Source organism: Cheilinus undulatus, linkage group 16, assembly GCF_018320785.1.
Source record: "Cheilinus undulatus linkage group 16, ASM1832078v1, whole genome shotgun sequence".
NCBI lineage: Eukaryota > Metazoa > Chordata > Actinopteri > Labriformes > Labridae > Cheilinus > Cheilinus undulatus.
The window spans coordinates 12,403,603-12,426,124 of record NC_054880.1 but is presented as its reverse complement, the minus strand read 5'-3'; the positions used below and the strand labels follow the sequence as shown (position 1 = coordinate 12,426,124).

The 22,522-nt window shown below is 38.0% G+C and overlaps 1 protein-coding gene across 1 annotated transcript; it reads right to left on the bottom strand.

The window, feature by feature from the left end:
• Nucleotides 1-301: 301 nt before the first annotated feature.
• On the bottom strand, nt 302-22,089 carry LOC121523524 (probable C-mannosyltransferase DPY19L4). The gene is made up of 31 exons (XM_041808443.1): nt 21,756-22,089; nt 19,804-19,929; nt 19,562-19,687; nt 19,338-19,460; nt 19,122-19,253; nt 18,865-18,984; nt 18,607-18,738; nt 18,360-18,485; nt 18,143-18,274; nt 17,910-18,041; nt 16,942-17,085; nt 15,871-16,014; nt 11,992-12,054; nt 11,684-11,848; nt 11,027-11,151; nt 10,840-10,930; nt 10,588-10,709; nt 9,351-9,496; nt 9,093-9,216; nt 8,874-9,008; nt 6,832-6,963; nt 6,470-6,571; nt 6,316-6,389; nt 6,001-6,159; nt 5,689-5,808; nt 4,347-4,467; nt 4,015-4,071; nt 3,849-3,931; nt 3,639-3,771; nt 3,145-3,303; nt 302-1,872 (listed from the first exon to the last, which is right to left on the bottom strand). Exons 1-31 carry the CDS (start codon nt 21,805-21,807, stop codon nt 1,708-1,710), a joined length of 3,765 nt encoding a protein of 1,254 aa, XP_041664377.1. The 5' UTR covers nt 21,808-22,089; the 3' UTR covers nt 302-1,707.
• Nucleotides 22,090-22,522: the final 433 nt, after the last annotated feature.

Below are 22,522 nucleotides of genomic sequence, written 5' to 3'. Positions count from 1 at the left end.
ATAAACAAATCAAATCAAATGATGATGGACAAAGGGAAAGACTCTAGCTGATGTATGTCTGTTGTTCTAGCCAAAAACTAGAGCTGCTTGTTTGTACAGCTAAAATTTACAGCCAGAAGAGGCAGAATTTTTACAGCCAAAATATCTGCTCTTACTGGTATTTCACTCTTTTAAATAGTGTTTGCTCATTTTGATATACTGATAATGTTGTGCATCCCTTATTTGTTTTACAATAACATCTTTGGAGACATTGCATATCAGACTGAAAAAGCTATCTGGATATTAACTGACACTGACATGATATGATCCATTTTTTATTCATCAACTTACACAAACCTTCATCTCCATACATGTTTCAGTATGTTACAATGTGGCCTTTGCAGAGAAACAGTAATAGGCAATTGCTGCACAACAGCACCAGGATTTTCCAACCAGCATTTCAGGGATAACAACCAGAGGAGGGGTCATGATCAGACAGAACATAGAGTGTGATCGATTAAGACATGAAAGTCAGTCAGATTATGCATTAAAAAATAAGGGGGTCATACAAGGAGAGGATGAAGACAAAACAAAAATGAGAAGCTTTACATGGACAACCTTTTCTTCTAAAGTCCTGGGTTTGAAAATCACTACCATGACTCCTGGAGCTGCTGTGTTTTTAGACATAATGCTAAAGAACTACTGCATTACAAACCAGTGGCTTTATAGCAAAAGTGCGCGTTACATATTCAGTTCAGTCTGCCACTACATGAATACTGATCTTCCTGATATTCTCTCTCCAATGCTACAAATATTTCCCAGAGCTTCTCATATATTCCTCTGACTGTTGAACACAGAAATGACTCCAGTGAATTTCCTCTTCACTAGTCAGGATTTCTTCACCTTTTGTCACCCACTTTTGGCAGTTGTTAAAAAAACACATCTCCCCCTTTACAGTCAGGCATTTCAAAACAGCATGCTTTATGATGCTCAGAGAATTATCTTCACAAGTGTGAGATTTTAAGAATTTCAGCTATCCATTGCTTTAGGGGCAAAACGAAAACAACAGAGGCTGGTGGGACTCAGCATTTTTAAGTATTCAGTCATTAAAAAAAGTGTTAGACAAAATTCAGACTTAATAATGGCACATTACACGAAGGGGATGGACGAAAACATTACACAGATGTTTTGGGGATTATTAATTTAAGAGCAAATCTCAGTGGACGTAGACATCCCAGGTGTCCAGGCATTTCACTCTGAAGGGGATAATCAACATAGCCATGTTAGCAATCATTGCTCTGGAGGTTTCAAAGAATATACCAACAATCTGTTGTCGCAAAATTTATCCACAACCCCAGCTGCTCTCATCTTCAGCCAAAAAAAAGTGAACACCAAAGGTCAGACATTGACCCCTCTCTTCAGCAGATTCGTTACAGTAACAGAAACATATGGTTTTAAAAACTACAGTACAGAGATTAAAACGCCATAATTCAACTTTAACAGAGTCCTTCCATGATGTCTCAATCAAACTTAAGGTATGAGTTCTCAGCTGATCCCAGTTAGTCTGAATCCACACGCATCACTCTTACTGGGGATTTTAAGGGAACAGTGATAAGACTTTGTTGAGCACAAACTGCAGTGCCATTCTGCAGTCCTCTGTGTGTAACATTGTGGATATGATCTGAAACACTGAGTAACGTCCTAACAGCAGAGAGGCAGAAGCTGCTGTCAGTACTGAAAGGAGATGACAGAGTTTACTTTGTAGATGTGGTACGAGCGGTTCCAGAAAACTCTAGTGAAGTAATTTGTGTACGGCGAGTAATTCATCTTTATCTCCTGGCAGAATCGTCCGTGCTTTGAGAAAGAGAACATCTGCCCTTTATCATAGACGACCTGAACATGACAAGAAAATAGAGAAAGATTATGAGAACAGCAGTGAAGAACACTTAGACTCAGTCCCATTTCTAATTTTCCCCTACCCCATGATTTCAAGTGCCTCCTTGCCCCTTGAAACTAAGTCACAAGGGGGAGTGGGGAAATCAGTTTTAATTTCATCGACCAAAACTATGACTAAAAATGTTCGTCGACAGCCTTTTTTCCATGACAAAAACTAAACTAAAATTAAAAATAGCGGCCAAAATGAACACTGTATGAAATAGGACATCTCTTCAAGCTACTTACATGTTAATAGGAGTCGTCAACAGCATTATGTAAACAGACGCAAAGACATTATCAGACATGTCTGCTACATGGGATTTTAGTATTAGTTCAATAAAAGGACCACAATGCTTTGAAACAACACTGAATCACATTAGATTTTTGTTGAGATTTTTAAATCTTACAGATCATTCACACCGTTCTAGATTTCCAATAGCTAAGTGGCAGAGGCAGATTTACACAAATTCCTTCTTTCTTGATGAGGGATTTAACTGAACTCCAGGTGATGTTCAGTGACTTCGACTTTTTTTGTATCCATCCCCTGACTTATACTTTTTAGTTGAACCTTTTCTCTAAGCTGCTTGGAGTGTTCTTTTGTCTTTATGGTGTAATGGTAGCCAGGAATGCTGATTAACCAGTGACTGGACCCTCCACAGGTGTATTCATACTAGAGTTACTTGAGATATATTCACTGCACTCAAGTGATCCCTATTTCACCAATAGTGAGACTACTAGCACAATTTAGCTGGAACTCAGTTGAATGAGGTTGGTCACTTTAAAGAGGGAGAAGTCACTTATTTTACATTCTATATTTAATTTTATTGACATTACTTTAGAAATCTGTGTTCACTTTGACATTACAGAGTAGTTTTTTGGTCAAAAAAAAAACAGTTAAATCATATTGACTATGATTGATTTATAAAATTAATAAAAGGGTAAAACATCCAAGGGGGTGAATACTTTTTACAAGCCTGTTAACATGAAGTTTAGGTCTTGTGGTTCCTGACACACTCACACTCCCTAGGAGTTTTAGTTTCTAGTCCGCCGCGTAGCAAATGGTGGTTTAGTTCCCCCCTTTTCCTCAGTGACATCAAGAAAAGACACGTTTTGGTTACATCTTAAACCATACAGCATATACAGTTTGGAATTTTTCCCTCTACCCACTTGTCATTCATGATTTTAGTGGTTATCCTTCTGGGATAACTATAAGATACATGCAATACTCACATGTCCATTTGAGATGTCGAGCAGGTCTTTGACCCTACAGCCTTTATGGAGACTCAACTCATTACAGATGGACTCCTCAATGATCACATAGTTTGTTTTTTGAGAGGTCAGAATCTTGTAGATGTCCTCTGCAGATCTCATTGCATACACCTGATATGTCTACAAAGAAAGAAAAACAATAGTCATGTCCACAACTGGTTGTAATAAATTAACATGATGAGAAAAATCAAGCATAATCCTTTCCTTTTTATACCCAGATATAAGGCAGTGCAGAGACAACTTAAAAAACAGAGGTAAGACAAACAGGCAAAGATTTTAAGGCCTATTACAGCACATTTTAACAACTTAAAGTAATCCACAATAGATTAAATCCTTTCCAAAGATCATTTTTTATTCAACTGAGGGATCTGCTACACTAGTGTCTAAAACTGCTCATAATGTTCTGATTAATGTTTATGTGCTTTCCAGAGGCAAAAGTTCTTCATCTTACTCACATCTTCAGTCCTCTTCAGCAGGGTGACGTCAGAGTAAAGCGGTAAGCTGGTCACAGCTAAACCTGTGCACAGCTTCACTGTTCCTAACAGCTGAGGGCTGCCGGCAATGACAGCTGCAAGAGGAGCCTGAGACCTGGAAGACAAGAAGTCAAAGACATTGTAGACATCTACAACTTTAAAAGATGACTGCAAAACAGTGTGAGGGGCTACCTGATCCAGCTGATCAGCTCGACTGTATCTGGATCATAGAACTCAGGGAGGTCTGACAGCTCAGCTAAGACACGAGGGCAGTACTGTAAAAAAGAGACATCTGAGGATAGAACAAGTCTTTAAATCTCTGGTATACAGAGCTTAAAGAAAGGACTTAAAGTCTCACCTCTCGCCACAAACTCAAGCCAATGATTGTAGGGACCGCTGTGCTCAGGATCAAAGACTGACAAATTGAACATACAAAAAACTTTAAGTTATATCAGCAGCATTAGAAAGCATATGATGGTTCAGCATTTGTAATAAAGTTGAAAAAATCTCTTTCCTTTTAGCTGATTTCTTTTTAGATTACCAATTCAAATCGCCCTTTTCTCAGTGCATGAGAAAAAAAAAATAGCACTGTTTCCTCCCTATGCTCCTATATTTTAATACCAGTCTGTATTACCAGTATGTTCCATGTATTCCCTGCCTGCTTCTCATTGGTAATTAGAAGTTGCTCACCAGTAATGCAGGGTGGATGGACTTCAGCTTGAGCCACTTAAATACAGTCATCCACAGTTCTGGAGAACAGACACCAAACGCTGTAAACATGCAGACGTACGGGGTCCATAAATATTTCATCCTGTATGAAAAATATAGTTAATGTGTCAGATGTACCAAATTTAAACATGTACTGTTGAACTAGAACTAAAACCTGGCGCTTGCATGCCTCCACGAGGTAAACCATTGCTACAAAGTGCAAGAACAATGGTGGGTCAAGCTGCTAGGGATGTAATGCTACGGAACAATTTGGTTCAGTACATAACTCAGTTTTGAAGTCACAGTTCAGGACATTTACAGTACAGTACAGAGCACTTGTCTTCATTGGTGGCTTGAAAACGTCCCTTTTAGCATCCACAGTTCAGGCTCAAAGGCCTGCTGAGGTTTCTTTCGGTATTTCTAAAAAATAAAATATAGAAAAATAAATTGAATATAAATAATAAACTTTATTTGATATTAGGATGAATTTTCATTGTTCATACTTTTATCATTAATACTTTTGTATCATTTGGCAAAAATATGAAATAAAAATATTTTTAACAGAAGCTCAGAAAAGCTTGTGTAGAGAAGTTACAAAGTTGTTTTATATTTCCTTTACATCACCTCTAATAAACTATGTTAACTGAAGTTTCTCAATCCTTTTCTTGATTTTACATTTAAACAAAAAATTTCATTTTTTTAATTTACATTCCCATTACACTCATTTCATTTCAACATTTTGTATTGCCTATGGGTGCTGTTAAGACTATTGCACAGGTATAAATGTCAGGATGTCACTCTGCTCTTTCACTGCATGTTATTCCCCAGTCTCTTGTCCTTATTTCCACTTCTATCCACTGTAATAAATCTCTTATAAAAGCAAAAAAAAAACAAAATTAAATCTTGAAAAAAATCCAGTATCCTGCAACCCTTCTTGAAAGTCACTGCAACTTCACAATATGTAAGGATGCAGTGACCTTTAACCACTAAATGGTAATCATTGCACCATCAAGGCCAGTTTGACAAAACCCCTTAAATGCCTTTTTTTTTTTAAATATTGTGGTCACAAAATTTGAAGTCACCCTGACCTTGACCTATGACCTCCAAAATCGAACCTAATCTAATCTAATTTCATCACTGAATCACTGTGGAAATGTGTGCAAAGTTTAAAGAAAACATTCCTGACATACTGTATCTTGTTCATACGAATTGCATGGATGCAAGGACAGAAAACACAAAAGCATGATGCCTATAGCCGCTGCTGTTACTGTGGAGGCATAAAAATATTTGTAAATAAACCCTTGTATGTACTTTATGAACTTACCCATCAAACAGCAGAGCAAGGCCTCCAAAAAGCAGCGTGTGAAAAACGTGATAAATAACCTCCGGCTGCTCTCCTATTTGTCCATCTTCAAATTTTAGTTTGGTTTGCATTGGATGACCACTGTAAGAATTAAAACAGTACTCCTATAACCACAACACCCAACTTTGATTTTAATATGTTAAATGCTGACAACAAAAACTATAAAGAATACTTTAGAAAATAACTTCACGGTGTGTGGGAATCAGTTCTTTTCGATTAAAGGCAGCTTTGACGAATGTTACTGCTCCGTCTTCAATCTCAAAAGTCTCTAACCTGAGTCTTCTGTAGATGGTCTGCATGGTGGACAGCAGGCAGACAGAGAGCACCAGTAAGTAGAAAGGAAGGACTGAGGCCTGCGTCAGTCGGAGGAAAAAGTCCTGACCGGGTGTCTGCAAACTCTCTTGGCACATGAGGAAGTTTGGAATGAAATCACTAAGGAAGGACAGAAAAAAATGGATTAGATAACATCCACAGAGTACATAATATTGACTGATATGGATACTGATCATCAACAATGGAACTGTCTATATGGTTCAGATTTAAGCCTGCATTGTAAAGCTCACTCACAGTGTAAGAGCGTTAACTCACGTTGTTGTGTTGAGTCCAAATTTTACTTCCAGGAATTTCAATATAAAGTCACTCTCACTAACAGGGATAAGTTTCTGTGAAAAAGCAAACTATTATCAATAAATTCATATATGTCAATGTAAGCTATTAACTTATTAACAAAAAATGCTTTTACCTTGACTAAATAACTGAAGGTAATCCCTGTAGTAAAGACAAGGTGGAAATGTAGAAATAGCTTCATTACTCTGGCTACAAGAGGGCCCACCTTCATCTTTTGCTGAAATAGAAATGTGGAAAACAGTTTTGAAGAAGTGCTAGTCTTAATTTCAAACCTGTTAAAAGGAAATTCATTCTTTTTGAGGTAAAAGATGAAAACAAACACAAAGAAAATTGTCTAGACACAGAAACGTAAACAAAAAGTGCTGAAATAAATTTAAAAATTAATAATAACTGATCCAATCTTTAGTGAACTAATAGCATCAAACATCTCAAACTTGCATTTGGATGGAGCTGTGGTGTGAGGGAGCCGCTAACTACCTGGAAGTACCTCGCGAGCACTGAGCCGATCATGAGGCAGAGCAGAGGAGAGCTGAGCAGCGTCAGGTTCTGAAACTGGAACAGGTAGGCCAGGAACAAGGAGCTGAGGTACACCTTGTGAATGTCGGCCATCTTAACGTCAAACAGTGAGTAATGATGGAAAGTGAGAGATGGAGAGGAAAATAAGGGAAACAAGGGAAAAATGTTGTAGACTAATCATGGAAACACAAAAAATAAACTATATTACATTTTGTAACATTTGTCTGTCAATGTGTCTCATTTTAAATTGAGAACAGCGGTTTGCTTATTTTATACATTTTAAGCCTCTTTCACACTTGCATTCCTGAACATTTCTAGAACATTTAAGGATAGGCTGCCTCTTCACATACACACCTCAGAGCAGGAGGCTTTTCTTGTTGGATGGGTGGGGGGGTTTGGGTCTCAGAAGGTAGAACATGATGTAAAAAACAATGCATAAATAGTAGATGCAAGGATGCAAATGCAATGCTGTAATAGCAGTTCCTGCCTTTGTATGAACAGGCTTATTCTCTGTGCCGTTTTGAGAAGAGCTGGACAGTTTAAAAAAAAAAATGTGAAAATGTGTGACTGCAATTGTACTTGACAATATTGCAACTTGCAATTGGGATAAAATATATAAATGGTATCATGAGTCTACTTGCTTTATTATTGAAGAAACAGCAGAGAAAAATGGTCGTTTTCAAAAGTGAATTCTCAACTCAAAACATACAAATACTGAGTAGCATTAAGAATATAAAACCTGGAGTTTTTAAAGTACTGCTTTCAAAATAAGTTACTGTTTTTAAAAAGTTTTCCTGTTTTTGTTAAGTTTTTTTTTATAAAAGTACTTCTAAGAAGTGCAATAGTGGCACTATTGTAAACTCAAGGCCTTTCTGCAGGTATTTTTGTTAGGAATGCACAATATTATTGGCCTGATCTCAGTATCAGCAGATATCAAAACTTCTGTCAGTATTTACAACCAATATTTTGGCTGTGAATATCAGCATGACTGTATTTCTGTAAGTTTCAGCCATACACTAACAGGTTTGTGGAGTTTTACGCTGGACCAACTGACCAATGTCAGTTTGGGTCTTTTCTTTGCTCATCCTCGTTCCTTACTCTTTAAAGTTTGTCTTAAGGACTTAAATTTGATTGCTCATCCTTCAACATTAAACTGTTTTCAAAGGACTGAAGTTTTAGGTCTTAAATACTTATTAAAAATCAGTATCAATAACGGTATTGACTAAAATAAATCTGTAAAAACTGGCATATCAGATATCGGAAAAGTATCATGCATCCCTAATGTTTGTCAACCTTTCAAGCACTACTTAATACAAAAATAACTGCAGCCTTAAATGCAATTATGTAATTTCCCAGCCTGACTCGGATTGCAATTGCAATTAAACTACATGTGCAACACTCATTTTAAGGCCTGATATTTATACCCCTTCACCATCATTCCTCGAGAGTGCCGCCTTGAAGGTAGAAACTGAGGTGAGACAGGATCAGAAGCCAGTGAGGGATTGTGGACAGGCCAGGGGTACATAATTTTGGTAGAAAAGCCTGAAAAGTGTATTTTGCATAATATGTGACCTTTAAGCAGCATCAAAACCTGCATAACAATTGCACCAGTTGTGTTATGTGTTAAGCATTATCAGCCCTGCCTGTTGGCTTGTGGTTGAATTTCTTAGCATTTCCTGTTGAATTCACACATTCACTCACACAGAAATTTTACAATAGGCATGCAAAAAAATGCCTTGTCACACCATGGTGAAAAAGTGTATTTGCACTGTCTCATACAGCTCAACCCAAAATTTCAGGACATAATCAGGAGTGCTGTGCATGTTTAAAAGCAAAAGTGTCTCACTTATGTGTAGCCATAAAAACTGCATAGACCCAGTCTAGGAGAAGGGTTTATTCAAACTAGGAGATTCAGTGGTAACCGTAATACTTACAAAACAAGATTGTATTGGTTTGTTAAAATTGTCATACTTAACTCCTGCATTAAACCAGGATTGTTTTACCTTACGTGGCGGCACCAGGTCAAAAGAGTCAAGCAGGAAAAGGCAGAGGCCTTGGACGAAGAGCACATAGTGGCTGTGTTCCCACACCAGTAGGAAGGTGAAGGTGGTGGCACTCATGGTGAGATAGCAAAACATCTACAGAGAAGAAACAGATTTTCACTGTTATTTGGATACTACAGGGGAGAATTACTAAAACTATGTGTTTTAAGAGTGGTTTACCTCAGTGGCAGAGCTGATATTATTACTAAGGAATCCGGTCAAAGCAGCAACCTGGCATGAGAAATAAGGCAGCGCCCAGTTGTCCCTCAGAGGAATGGCCTGGTCTACTTTGGTTGTATCTGGTCTGAAGAAGAAAAATGAACCCCAGAAGGATGTATGAAACCGAGGATTATGCTAGTAGGATTAAAACAGGTTCAGGGATACAGTGACACCTCCTGCTACTACACTGTGAGAACAGTTTGTCAGAATCCATCTCACCTGTTGATCGCATACCAGGCCACAGCCAACATACCAGCCACCCAGGTGCCACTCATCACCCAACTGCACACAAACAGGGCGGTGACGTAGACCGCCTGGAGGCCAAAAACGGCTCCAATGTAGAAGTAGATCGGCTCCACGACATCCTGAAGGCAGAGACAGAAACAGGGGGTCTTCATTTTCTTACATACACACAATGTTTATACAGTTTTTTGCCATTATGTGCATAATACAGCCTTCATAGCTGTTTTTTTGCTTTTGCTTGTTAACTTGAATATCTTTTTTACAGAAAAACTGTTACGATCATTTGCACCTGTCTGTGTAAATTGAGTGTTAAACTTTTGTAGGGCATGTGTTTCACAAAGACAAAGCTACAGCGTGACATTAAAAACCCTCTGTGTTGCTCCCAGATAATATAAAAAGCTCATCTTAAAGGTTCTCTAACTGATCAGGGCAATATATCCTTGATTCTCCTTTTGTTGAGTGCTCTACCTGACTTGCGCATCTTCAATTGACTGTTCTCTGTTATTGTGTAAGAGTGAGTCTTACGTCTGCGTGCAGCTTTGGCTGTAGATTTGTATTTGTGAGAGTGCTATCTGTCATGGGTGTGGATCTTTGTTGGTCCCCAGGTGAAGAGAGGTGATTGGCCAGTAGAGAGGGTCTGACAGGAGGGCAGTGGGAGTGCTGGATCGGCTCTCAGGCCACATTACAGCATTTGAATCCAGAAGCAGCACTCTGGAAGCGTTCTGACAATAGCACCATTGTTCATCCTCGGCCTCAAAACTTTAGTTTTTGCAGGTTTTGGATCATTTGTTAATCATGGCATATAACAGTCCCAGTGTTACTTTATACTGATCTGTTAAATGTGCTTCTTTCTGGGTAATTCTTTTTTTTTTTTTTTTTTTTTTTGAGAGCAGTGAGTTACCCTTATTTTTTTTAATTGTTTGAAATTGTTTGAAATTGTTTATGATACATCTTGTTTTGGTAATGAATAAGTTTGTAAATTTGAATTTGACCCAGCTCTTTAGTTCAGGAACCAGGCAGGGAACATCTCATTTTAAAAAACATGTTATGTTGCACACTCAGCCCCTCGAGATGGATGCAGAACCATTTAATCTATGGTATAAAAATGTACATTGTCAGTTTAATCTGGAAAATAACAGCCTTCTTGTAACAGGAGTCCTTTGTGTAGTTTTTAAACTCAATTCAGAAGCTGTAAACCAAAAAATAATCTCACCTGGCTGCCTGTGACTCTGTATAAGAGGCTTGTGATGAGCTCTGGATACAGAGAAAGACGCTCCACTGCATTGATAGTCTGACCTGAAACAGTCTTGTTGTCAACTGTCAGCTCATAAAACCCTGAAAACAAAAAAACATATACAAAACACATCAACTTAAGTGCTTATTACCAATGTCATTCACACTGAAAACCTTCTAATGAAAATAACTGTCCTTTTTCTGCATTATGAAGCAGAAAGGATATGTTTACCTCTTTCAAAAGATGGTGCTGACAGCATATGCTTGTAATAGTAATAGTAAAGCCCACTGCCTTCTTGGAAGGTGATTTCACGCTCTAGCTCCTGAGAAACAGTAGAGTTAAAATTAGCACTGATAACTTAAGGACGTAAAGTGCAAATTTAATTAAGTCAGGCTTACTGAAAAAAAAAAAAACACACCTGTCTAGAGGAAAACCAAAACTTCCTGTCATGATATGTAGACAGATAGACAGCATAAAGCATGCCACAGGCAACAGCTGCAAGACATCCAAAGAACACTCTAACAAGCCACTGCAAAAAACCTGCTGAGAAGCAGAAAAAGTAAACATCACATATCAGCGTATCACAAAAAACAACAAACAAACAACTGTAAATATTCTTTATACATTTGTATGACATTGATTTCTATTTAGCCTTGTTGGATCTCTTTAACACAAGATTGTGATTGTGAAGGCAACTGATTCAGAATGAGAGACCATTAAAAGGCTCAGGACACCTTTGCAGGTGTTTTGAGTTAATTAGCTGATTAGAGTGACACCATGAGTCTCCAATATTGAGCTTTTCACAATATATATATTACACTGAATGTTGGGTTTTCATTTACTGTAAGGCACAGTCATCAAAATTAAAAGAAATAAACACTTGAAATGTATCAGTCTGTGTGTAGTTAATCTATATTATACATGAGTTGTACTTTTTGAACTGTATTACTGAAATAAATCAGCTTTTTTGAAGATATTCTTTTTTAATGAGATGCACCAGTAGATGAAAATTATTTTGATATTGTCCATTTATGAAGACTATACTGATAGCTCAGAATATAAGACATTAACTTACATACAGATGACCTCTTGGATCCTTTGACATGTGACTCAGGTTTGTTTAATTCTTCTTGTTTATGCTGAGCATCCTCTTCCTCACCCTCATCTTTATGCTGCTTTTCATCAGCTCCACCAACAGGCTCACTCCCATCATCCTCTGTGTTCACCGGGCCATTTATCTCTGGACATGTGTCACACAGTAGTTTAAGGATATTACAAACATCCTCATCAGTCTCTTTGCAAAGTTAACTGAAGTTACCGGTTGTTTTGCTCTCTAAGCTAACTGCTACTCAGTTAGCAAACTGCTAAGTTAGCTAGACTTACGTGTACTGTCCTCCTCGGCTTCATTCTTTGGCTCGTCCTCTTCTTTAGCCTCCTCCAAACTCTCTGTTTTACGACATCTTAACTCGGTCATGACGAGGTCAAATTAATCCGAGAGGCTGATGTTTTCAGACCGCAGCATGCTAGCTAACGAGCGGTTAGCTAGCACAGGAGCCGTTACAACTCAATAATGCACTTTCCGGTACCATGGGAGGAAGACACACAAGGCTACTAGCCGCCTTTTTCTCTGTTGGCTCTTCCTGTACTAACTTTTACAGCAGTAGTCTCATAGTTGCAGTTTTCTTGTGTTGTTAAGTGTGAGTGGAGGACTGTACTCAGAAAAGCAGCTGGGATGTGGCGGAAGTTGAGGTTGACGAGCTGCAGAAATCAGCGAAGAAGAGTGAGCACCAAACTTCACTGTCATTCATTCAATTCATGAAAGCGACTGTTTGGAGTTATTGTCTGCTTTGAAACATGTGAAATTTAGAACCGATGTCTCTCTGTGACCCAGGGAAATAAAAGGGATAATAAGCATGAAAGCTGATTGTTAATATAAAGTAATTTTTAAGGACCAAAAACCTCTGTGGCAGGGTAGGAAGTAACTTAAAGCAAGGTTCTCACTAAGTGATTGATTTGACAAGAGATTTTTTTTCTTCCTGAAAATACACAAGGGCAGCATAAAATCAGAGCAGAGTGGCCTCAAAAAAACCGTATGAAACAAAGGTATTACATCATCCTTAAGTTAATCTATAACATATGCAACTATCTAAGCTTCTGGTCAAAATCTATTTTCGTAAGTATGATATCAATACTAGATTTGGATTTATAATAAAGTAAACATTGCTATTTTTTCCCTAAATGATTTTACACAAAAAAATGCTTTATTCTGTATTTTATGTTGGAAGATTTTATGTCTAGTTTATTTGAAATATACTGTAAATGTAATGATTCTGCTGGTTAACTTTGTGTCACTAACTGTCATGTGGGAAATGTCTTCCTGTTTGCACTGTGTGGGTGGGATCAGTGCTTTAAAGAAGGGACACACTACTTGATTTCTTTCTAATAAATGGACTAGGTCAGTGGACTTGAGCTTGTATAGCACGTTTCTAGTTATCTGACTACTCAAAGCACTTTTACACTGCAGGCCACACCTATACCCATTCACACCATTCACTCCACATTCATACACCAATGGCAGAGGTTGCCATGGAAAATTGGCCTCCAGTATTAGCCAATCCCATACATACACATCTTACCTCATTTACGTGCCACAAATGAAGCAGTGGGTGCAAACTGGGGTTAGCGTCTTCCCAAGGAAGACATCGACATGCGACTGTAGAAGCTGGGGATCTAACCCACAACCTTCTGATTGCAAGACAACCAACTCTACCTACTCAGCCTACCTACCAAAACAGTTGAACGTGGATGGGTTCAAACATTATACCTTCTGTACAGCGTGTTATGTGTGTAAGTATCACTTTTAATGTTTGTGGCGTACCCCCTCAAAAATGAGAGGATTAATCTCAAGATTATCCATCAATAAATTCACCAAAAAATAATTTTAAAATTAATTTGAGCTAAAAGGTAGCTGACATAGATTTTTATTTTTCTTTGAAATTAAGTAAATCTCCTTAAAGCAGATAAGTAAAACCACCCTAACTTTCCTCTCCTCAGCCGCTTTCCCAAGCTCCTTCCAGGGGATTCCAAGGCATTCCCAGGCCAGATGATATATATAATCATCCAGTGAGTTCTGTCTACCCCAGGGTCTCCACCATGCCTGGAAGACCTCTGCAGGGAGGCAACCAAGAAGCAGGGTTGGAAAGTAACTAATTCCATTTATTCAAATAACTGTAATTGAGTAGCTTTTTGTGTACTTTATTTTCTGTGGTATTTTTTATAACCACTATTTTTCCTTGCACTTAAGTATATTTTGGGGAAGAATTGTACTTCATTACATCTTAAAAAACACCAAGTAATTACTGAGTAAAAACAACACCAAAAGCTAAATCAAGGTCTAAGCTTTCTGCCAACACGCACAAGAAAATGATCAGTAGTTTGACTTTCACAACACGACAGTCAGAAGCACATATCAAGAGAATGACTTCACAACAGTTGTTGCATTTTACTTACAGTTAAGTCACATCTAAGATTAACAGCCTCTTGTTGTTATTGCACATTAAGGAAAGGAAAAATCATATTTCACTGTGGAGGCTCCTCTGTACTTAAAGTAAAATTTTAAATGACTCTTTTTACTTTCACTTGAGTAATTTTTTTTAGTACTTTTACTTCCACTGACGTTAGTTTTACCCAAAGTAACTATTTTCATCCGAGTACAATGGTCTGGTACTTTTTCCACCTATCCCAAGAGGCATCCTGATCAGATTCCTGAACCACCTCAACTGTCTGTCTCCTTCAACGTGAAAGAAAAGCGCCTCTTCTTCAAGCTCCCTCCAGATGTCCGAGCTCTTTACTCTATCTCTAAGGCTGAGCCCAGCCACCCCCTGCCCTACTTGTATCTGCAATCTCATTCTTTTGGTCATTATCCAAAACTCATGACCATAGGTGAGGGAGCGTAGATCGACTGGTTAACTGAAAACTTAGCCTCCCAGCTCAGCTCTCTATTCAACCAGTGGTCCAGTGCAAAGCCTGCATCACTGGTAAAGCTACACCAATCTGCCTGTCATTCTCATGGTCCATTCTACCCTCATTTGTGAACAAGACCCTGAGATACTTGCACTCCCTCACTTGGAGCAGACTCCTTCCACACTTAAAGGGTAAAGTACACAATTTTCCAGCAGAGCACCATGGTTTCTAGTACCTACTGTAGGTTCCCAGCTAAGGAAGAAAACAAAACCCAATCATCTGCAATAAACATGAAACTCTGAGGTCCCCAAACCAGGAAACTCTACTCTCCTTGACTACATCTAATATGCATGAATGCCTTTGTATGGGCTCAGATGAATAAAATGTACACGAAAAAAGTCTTTTCTCCAATTATTTCAGAACTATATTTTAAAGCCTTCAGGCACAAGTTTGGATTTGAGTAGCATAACTTCAAACTGATCACATTAGTAAAAATCTTACTGTAATAAATAGATAAAAGATTTTAGAAGACAAAGATAAATAATAACATGTGTGGGGCATGTCAGAAGAAGTAAACTGACTCATCTGATACAATATCATAGTGAAAGCTGTTTATTCCAACACAGCAGTTTTTCCCTTTTACATGCTGAGCAAAAATAAAAACATGAAACAGAGATAAAAACAGGAATATAACTGCCATAAATGAGCAGTAAATTGTTCCCTTAAAAACATAAAACAGTGAAAGGCCAGTAAAAACTTTTGGCAAATATAATGAAGCAAAATCAAAGACAGTGCATGAAGCCAACATGCTTTGACATCAAATTTAAAAACAGGAATAAAAACATCATAATTTAACATGTAAGTAATACATATAAAACACAATGTAGAACTTCATATGAACATTAGTGTGATTTCTGGGAGACATCTCTCCAAAGGACTTGAAACACAGAGGAAATCCTTCAAAATCAGAGCTGCTAAGAAGTTTTAACGTCTTGGTCCAGAAGCTGAAAAGAAGCAGCTATAACTTTTTCTGTTATAGCTTTGTTTTAAATTCTTAATCTTCCCCTGAGGACTCCTTTGAACTGTCTGAACTCTTGCTTGATGTCTTTTCTGTGATTGGTGAGTCTGTTTCAGAGTAAGAAATATGTCACTTGTTACTTTAAGGTTATACCACAGCATGTAAATTGGGAAATTACATCAAAAGTGGAGCTAATGTGCTCAAACAAGCGTCTATCAATGACCTTCCAGCCCATTTTAAAAACATCAAGATCAATAAATTAGAAATGAAGGGATAAGTACCTGGACTGGTTTTATTGGCACCTTCTGACGCCTCATCTTCTTCACCATCACACCTCTCAAGTATTATTTTCACCATTTTTGTGACATCTGGGTGTTTGATTTTCTTGACTAAGGGTTCATCATCTGAGCTGTTGCTTGATGATCCTAAAAAACCAACAAAGAGAGAAAAATCTAGATTAGTTTAAGCCTTTTCTTCACAACTAGACAGTTTATTCAGCACATGTCAAATAGAGATAAAGGGATATTTCGGGATTTTTGAAGCTCATTTTGTCTCCTTCCGCTGCGCACTGATCCTCTGATCAACTGTGTGGGTCTGCGGGCTTTCACAGGAATAATAACACCACAACAAGCTAGAACAAAGATAATATGGGCGATTTCTACTCAAATGACGATGATGTGCTGTTTACTGTGGATATGAGAGGATATTTTTATGAACCGGAGTACACAGAAGAACTTCTACAGATGGAGAGTCAGCAGGCTGATGGAGAGAGCAGAGAAACTTCATTTGAAAGTTTTGAGCAGGAGAAATCCCGAGCATGGGTTTACATTTTCCACATCTACACCGCCAGGTAAGTCGAAATCACTCATATTATCTTTGTTCTAGCTTGTTGTGGTGTTATTATTCCTGTAGAAGCCCGCAGACCCATGCAGCTGATCAGAGGATCAGTGCGCTGCAGAAGGAGACAAAATGGTGAAAGCTTTATCGTAAATTAGTGCCTGACACAGAGGGTTTTTTGGGAGAAATGAAGTGCTTTGTATGTTTCGAATACAGTGTACAGGTGAGCCAACATATTTTATTGGCCTATTTTTTTGTGAAACCCATTAAACTACGTGGACAAAAAGTTCCCATCTACAGCCACTATGCCACAGATCTCTCTGAGCTCGTAATAACCACCAGAGCAACTTTCACAGAAGTCACTGGAGGCTAACTCCACTACTATAGCCAAGTACCTCATACGACCCAACTTCAAAAATCCCGAAATATCCCTTTAAATGACAACAGCATTATAGACAGTACGCTACAGTTACTGTCAACCAGTGTAACTTAATTTCCTTCACTTGAATCCTTACCTGTCTCTACAGTCTTTCTAGACTTTTTGGGGGTCTGGCTCCTCTTCTTTGGAGTAAAATCCTTTCGTTTTTCTTTGATTTGATTGTCTTTGTTTTTTACGAGGTTAATAAGGGGTTCATCATCTGAGCTGTCATCTGAGGGTCCTGTAAAAGAATCAACAGTAGACAAGATTAATAGAAGATTTTAATGCAAAAAAATATGAAGTAAAAACACATCTTAGCACGTGTGTTTGGTAGGAATTAACTTGTTACAACCTCATTAAGTTGTATTGAAAACCACAAATGACTCAGAGCAGACCAGTGTCCATCTGTTTATGCGTTCCAAAAATGCAGTCTATAAGAACTACTATAAAAACCATTTATCACAACACGATTACTAATTAGAATTGTATATAATTCTATGCAGCATATATCTACTGCGGTGAACTGAAAATGTGTCTGCAGGTCTAGAGTAAAGAAAAATGTTAGGAACCAGGAGACGTCCATGCCACGACTTTTCTCAAGCCAATCATTCTGCAGCTGTCATATTTTAAAATCTGTTTTCTTTCCTTCACAGTCAGCCTGTTGTTTCAGTGCAACCACTGCAACCCTCCTCCACAGCCACCTCCATTACATCTCATTGGTGTACAGGTCAAGCTCCTGCATGCATCCTGTATTCCTTCAATACTTCCAATCATCTCATCAGTGTCTGGGTCAAGCTCCTCTGAGATTTGCTCCTCAGAAGACTCTTACTCATGTCATCTTACTCCTTACATCACCACCAGTGTCTAGGCTCCATGGGGGGTATCCTATCCTGCTGTCCACCGCACTACCCCTTCAGGTTCATAAAGACATCCAGTCAAAGACAATGGAGTCATTTCCAGACTTGCACAATACATCATTGTTAAACTTGTATTAAGTCTCTCCTGATTGAAATACTCATGCTAAGATTTAAGGTTTTGCAGTATTCAGGAATAATGAAACACTACCCCGTCTTTTTCTGGAGGCATTCCCTCGCGATACAGTTGTCTTCTTTGTGTTTCTCTTCACTGGTTTCTTCCTCTTGACAACAAGGTTCGTCAAGGGTACATCATCATCATCATCATCATCTGAGCTGCTGTCTGCAGATAAAGGATTTTTTAATGTACAACACAATGATACTAGTTTTAACACATTTAAATAAAGATTCTCCATCTGGTCAGTCTGATTTAGTGCTACTTACCTTTTAGTGGTCTGTCTTTGAATGTTTTGTTTGGTGATTTTTTTTGCACTTTAGATGCCTTTGTCAACTTCTTTCTCATCTCTACAAATGGTTCATCATCTGAACTGTCACTGGACGATTCTGCATATTTAACTAAAACAGACATTGTTACTTTTACACACATGTTCAAGGAGAGACACACTTTGAATAAATCTACGTACAATTTTTCAACACCTACTGTTTTTCCTTGCTGCACTCCTTCTGGGTTTTGAGTTTGCTTCTCTAGGCGGTGTGACAGAAGCCTTTCTCGCACGTTTCATGACAAGTTCGCTGAGAGGCTCGTCATCTGAATCATCAGAGGAATCTGTAGAAGAAAAGAACGTTAAAAATGAGTATTCATTATGACATAAATATTTTCTGATTCACATAGAGAAATATATCTTAGCTTACTTTTAAACGAGTCGCGTCCAGTTTTTCAAACCTACCCTTTTTCCTTGCTACTCTCTTCTTGGGTTTTGTGTCTGTCTTTGCTTTTCTAGATGGTGTGACAGAAGTCTTTCTCCCTCGCTTTGTGGCAAGTTTGCTGAGAGGCTCGTCATCTGAAGCATCTGAAGAATCTGTAGAAATAAGGAAAGTCAAAAGAAGGACCCATTTCAGAGAAACAACTTTCAAGCGGTAGTTTAGGTACATTGAAATTTATCCTAGCTTTCTTTTTATAAATCCTGTCTGTTTTCTGCACTTACCCTTTTTTCTTGCTGCATTCTTTTTGGGTTTTGCTTTTCTAGATGGCGTAACAGACGCCTTTCTTCCTGGCTTTGTGACAAGTTTGCTGAGAGGTTCATCATCTGAATCATCAGAAGACTCTGTAGAAGTAAGAGAGGTCAAAAATAAGTATTCTTTACAACAGAACTTTCTAAAGGTGATTCAGATCCACGCTGTCAAATTTATCTTTGCTTGATCTTAAACAAGTCCTGTGTCCTCTCTTCTTTTTTTCACGTACCATTTTTCCTTGATGCACTCTTTTTGGGTTCAGCGTCCGGCTTTGCTTTTCTAGATGGCGTGACAGAAGCCTTTCCCCCTCGCTTTGTGACAAGTTTGCTGAGAGGCTCGTCATCTGAGTCATCTGAGGATTCTATATAATTAAGGTAGACCATAAATAAACACCCATTAAAAACAATTCTGATGGTTATTCAGGCCAATAGAGAATTTATTTTACCATTCTTTTTGTCTGGGACAGTTTTTTTGGGAGACACTGGAGAAGGCTTCTTAGCAGCTTTAGACGATACTTTTGCTACCTTTACAAGAGGATCATTGTCAGAGCTTTCATCTGAGCTCAAATCTGAAACAGTGACATGTGGGAAGGAGTTAAAAACATCGAAGACACCTAAAATGAAAAAAAAAAAAGTTTTCTTACATAAGAAAACAAGCTAATGTAACTACCTGATTTCTTGTTGTTTGTGCCATTTGATTTAGGCGGCGTGCTGTCCTTTTTCTCTTGTTTCTGATCTTGTGCAGCGACTGCTTTCATTTTTATTAAAGGCTCACTATCCGAAGAGACATCTGAACCTACAAAGACATAAACACTAAAAAATGATTCCTTTTTCCTTTGAATATAATATGTCAGGCTTAAAATACTTTACTTCAAATGTCAGTAATTCTGACAGTTTTTTCTTTTGCCTCACCACTTTTGTCTGAAGTTTTGGACCCAGTGGATGGACTGCTTTTAGGTGACTGGTTCTTCTCGATGTCAGGCTTTGTTTGGAGCTTTGAAAGTGGTACATCATCATCAGTGCTGGAGCTGTCCGCACCTGAGACGTCAGAGCCAAAACAGGATGTGTTTCAGTAAAAAAAACAACCCACGTTTGGGCAGGTTACATTTATGTTTGTCAGTTAACTAGCAAAATGTTCTCCATCATAAATCCAGGTTTACTTTACAATGAAGTGAAAGTGTCACAGAAATGTGCTAAATATTGCTGACCTAATCAGTGACATATTTTTAAACCAACCATTCATGTACAGTGCCTATAAAAATATTCACCCCCATGGATGTTTTACTCTTTAATCAACCATGGTCAATGTAGTTTGGCTTTTTTTTTTTTTGTATTAAAAAAAAAGAAAAAAGCCAAATTATATTGACCATGATTGATGCAGTTTTGCTCCATTCTTCTTTGCAAATGGCTCAAGCTCTATCAAGTTTCACCAGGTCCAGTTTAAGTAGCTTTTTCAAATCTACCCACAAATTCTCAATAGGATTTAGGTTCAAGGTCTGGGCTTTGACTCTGCAACTCAAGAACATTCACCTTGCTGTTTTTGTCTGTGTAGCATTCGCTGTATGCTTCAGGTCATTGTCTTGCTGGACACAAATCTTCTATCACACCATAGTTCTCTTGCCGACTGAATAAGATTGTCCTCCAGAATTTTCCTTTATTTTACCGCATTTACCTTTACAAGCCTTCTTGGGCAAGCTGCAGAGAAGCATCCCCATAACATGATGCTGCCACCATCGCGTTTCACACTGGGGATGATGTGCCTGTGGTGATGAGCAGTGTTTGGTGTCTGTCAAACAAAGTGTCTAGTCTGATGGTCAAAAAGCTAAAAGCACCATTTTGGTCTCATCAGACAAAATAACTTTCTTCCGTTTGATCATGGAGTCTCCCACATGCCTTTTGGTGAACTTTAGTCCAGGTTTTATGAGTTTTGGCTGTCTCTTTTTAGCCTACTAAAACCCCGTGGCTGGACCTGTTGAATTAGGTCAGTCACTTTAAAGGGGTTTAATATTTACTCATTTTACCTTACATATTTTTATTTAAAAATAGTTTCACTTTGACATTGAAGAGGGGGTTTTCTCTGTTTTTTGGTACAAACCCAAATTCTATTTACCATTATTGATTTATAAAATTAATAAGAGGGTAGGTCATCCAAGGAGGTAAATATTTGTATAGGCACTGTATAAGTGGATTTTCTTTCACTGATGAATTCACCAAACGGGACTGATTTCTTGTATTTAAGCCTTTTAAGAAAGTTGAAATTATTGTTTCACTTTCATAAAATTTGGCTGTAATTGACGGTACAGATTAACTGGCAAAAAAAGATGAAAATACAAAATTAGAGCAACACTATACAACTTCATAGTCGATATTTTACAAGATTAAGAGACAAATGAATCGGTTGCTTCTTTAAAAAATGAACAACATAATTTACAACATTATTGATGTATTCAAGTACTTTCAATAAAATGATCAATCTAACAGCACAAAGTGTTTCAAACCCTGCAGTTAAAACTATGCTCATACTAAAGAATAAGCAAAACATATGAAGTAAGAAAAGTTAATTTTCTCTTTATTTGGAGTGGTAATTCTTGTTGAGTTTTGTTGAATATGTTTTTAGGTTACTGCAGCTGCATGATCAACTTAGAAACATACTAGTAAAGTTCACTTATCTAAAATTAACCCTTCAACATGACTGATTTTACTGTTGTAAACTCCTACATCTTAAAGCAGCATTAGCAGCAGTCATGTTACTGCTTCTACCCAAGACTGAAGATCATTACGCTTTATTTTACAGTGACAACGTGTTTCAAATAAAAACCCTCTACCATAGTCAAAACAAATAGTAACAAAGTTGGTATAACTACCTGAAGAGCCCTTTTCCAGAATAGTTGGTCTTTTGGCTGTCTTGCAGTCCATTTTTTGAGATGATATTTAATAGTTCTTCATCAGAAACGGACCACCTGGTTTAACGCTGTTAGCTTTTCCTACACACGTTACGGTTATGTTAGCTAGTTTTGCATTGTTTTAATAGCTGTGTTATAACTGCTATAGTCGAGATCGCGTTACTTAACTGGTCCACAGACTTATATCTAAAGTACGTGCACCAAAGAGCTTAATTACAGAAGTTTAAAACCAGTTTCCCCAGTTATTACGGACAGAGGTGCAAGCTCGTTTTGGGTTTGTTTTCTTCCGCGTAGGTTACAGAAAAGGCGCGGAAAACGGCGACTGTTGATGACGTTACTCAACCTCATACGTCCGGACGTTGCTTAGCAACATAATTTTGGAAACAATCCAAGTGAGCAACTGGGTTTGACCAAACTGGAGCTGGACTTTTTTGGACTTAGCTTGCTTCAGTTCGTTCTACGTTCACCAAATAAACAAATACCCCACAAAGAAGTGTTAACTTGAAAATTCAACTTTTCAGTCAGAGGGTATAAAAGTTGTAAGATACTGCAAACATAAACTGCTACACAACCAAAAGCCCTGTAAGCCTCTAAAATCAATCAAAGCGGATTTTTAGCTGGTTATAAAACAGGCTGAAAGTGTTACTGATGCCTCTGTATGACCTCACATGCAAATGAGACCACTGCAGAAAACACTGAATAATTTCTATGTACAATCCAGATTCCAA

Excerpts from the sequence above, each read along its gene's own strand:
- LOC121523524 (XM_041808443.1), bottom strand. The coding sequence starts at position 21,807 with ATGGACTGCAAGACAGCCAAAAGACCAACTATTCTGGAAAAGGGCTCT. Across the intron at positions 18,275-18,359 it reads GAGTGCAGCAAGGAAAAACA|TTAAATATGCAGAATCGTCC; the intron begins GTAGGTGTTGAA and ends TGTCTGTTTTAG. Across the intron at positions 16,015-16,941 it reads TAGAAAGACTGTAGAGACAG|GATCATCAAGCAACAGCTCA; the intron begins GTAAGGATTCAA and ends TTGGTTTTTTAG.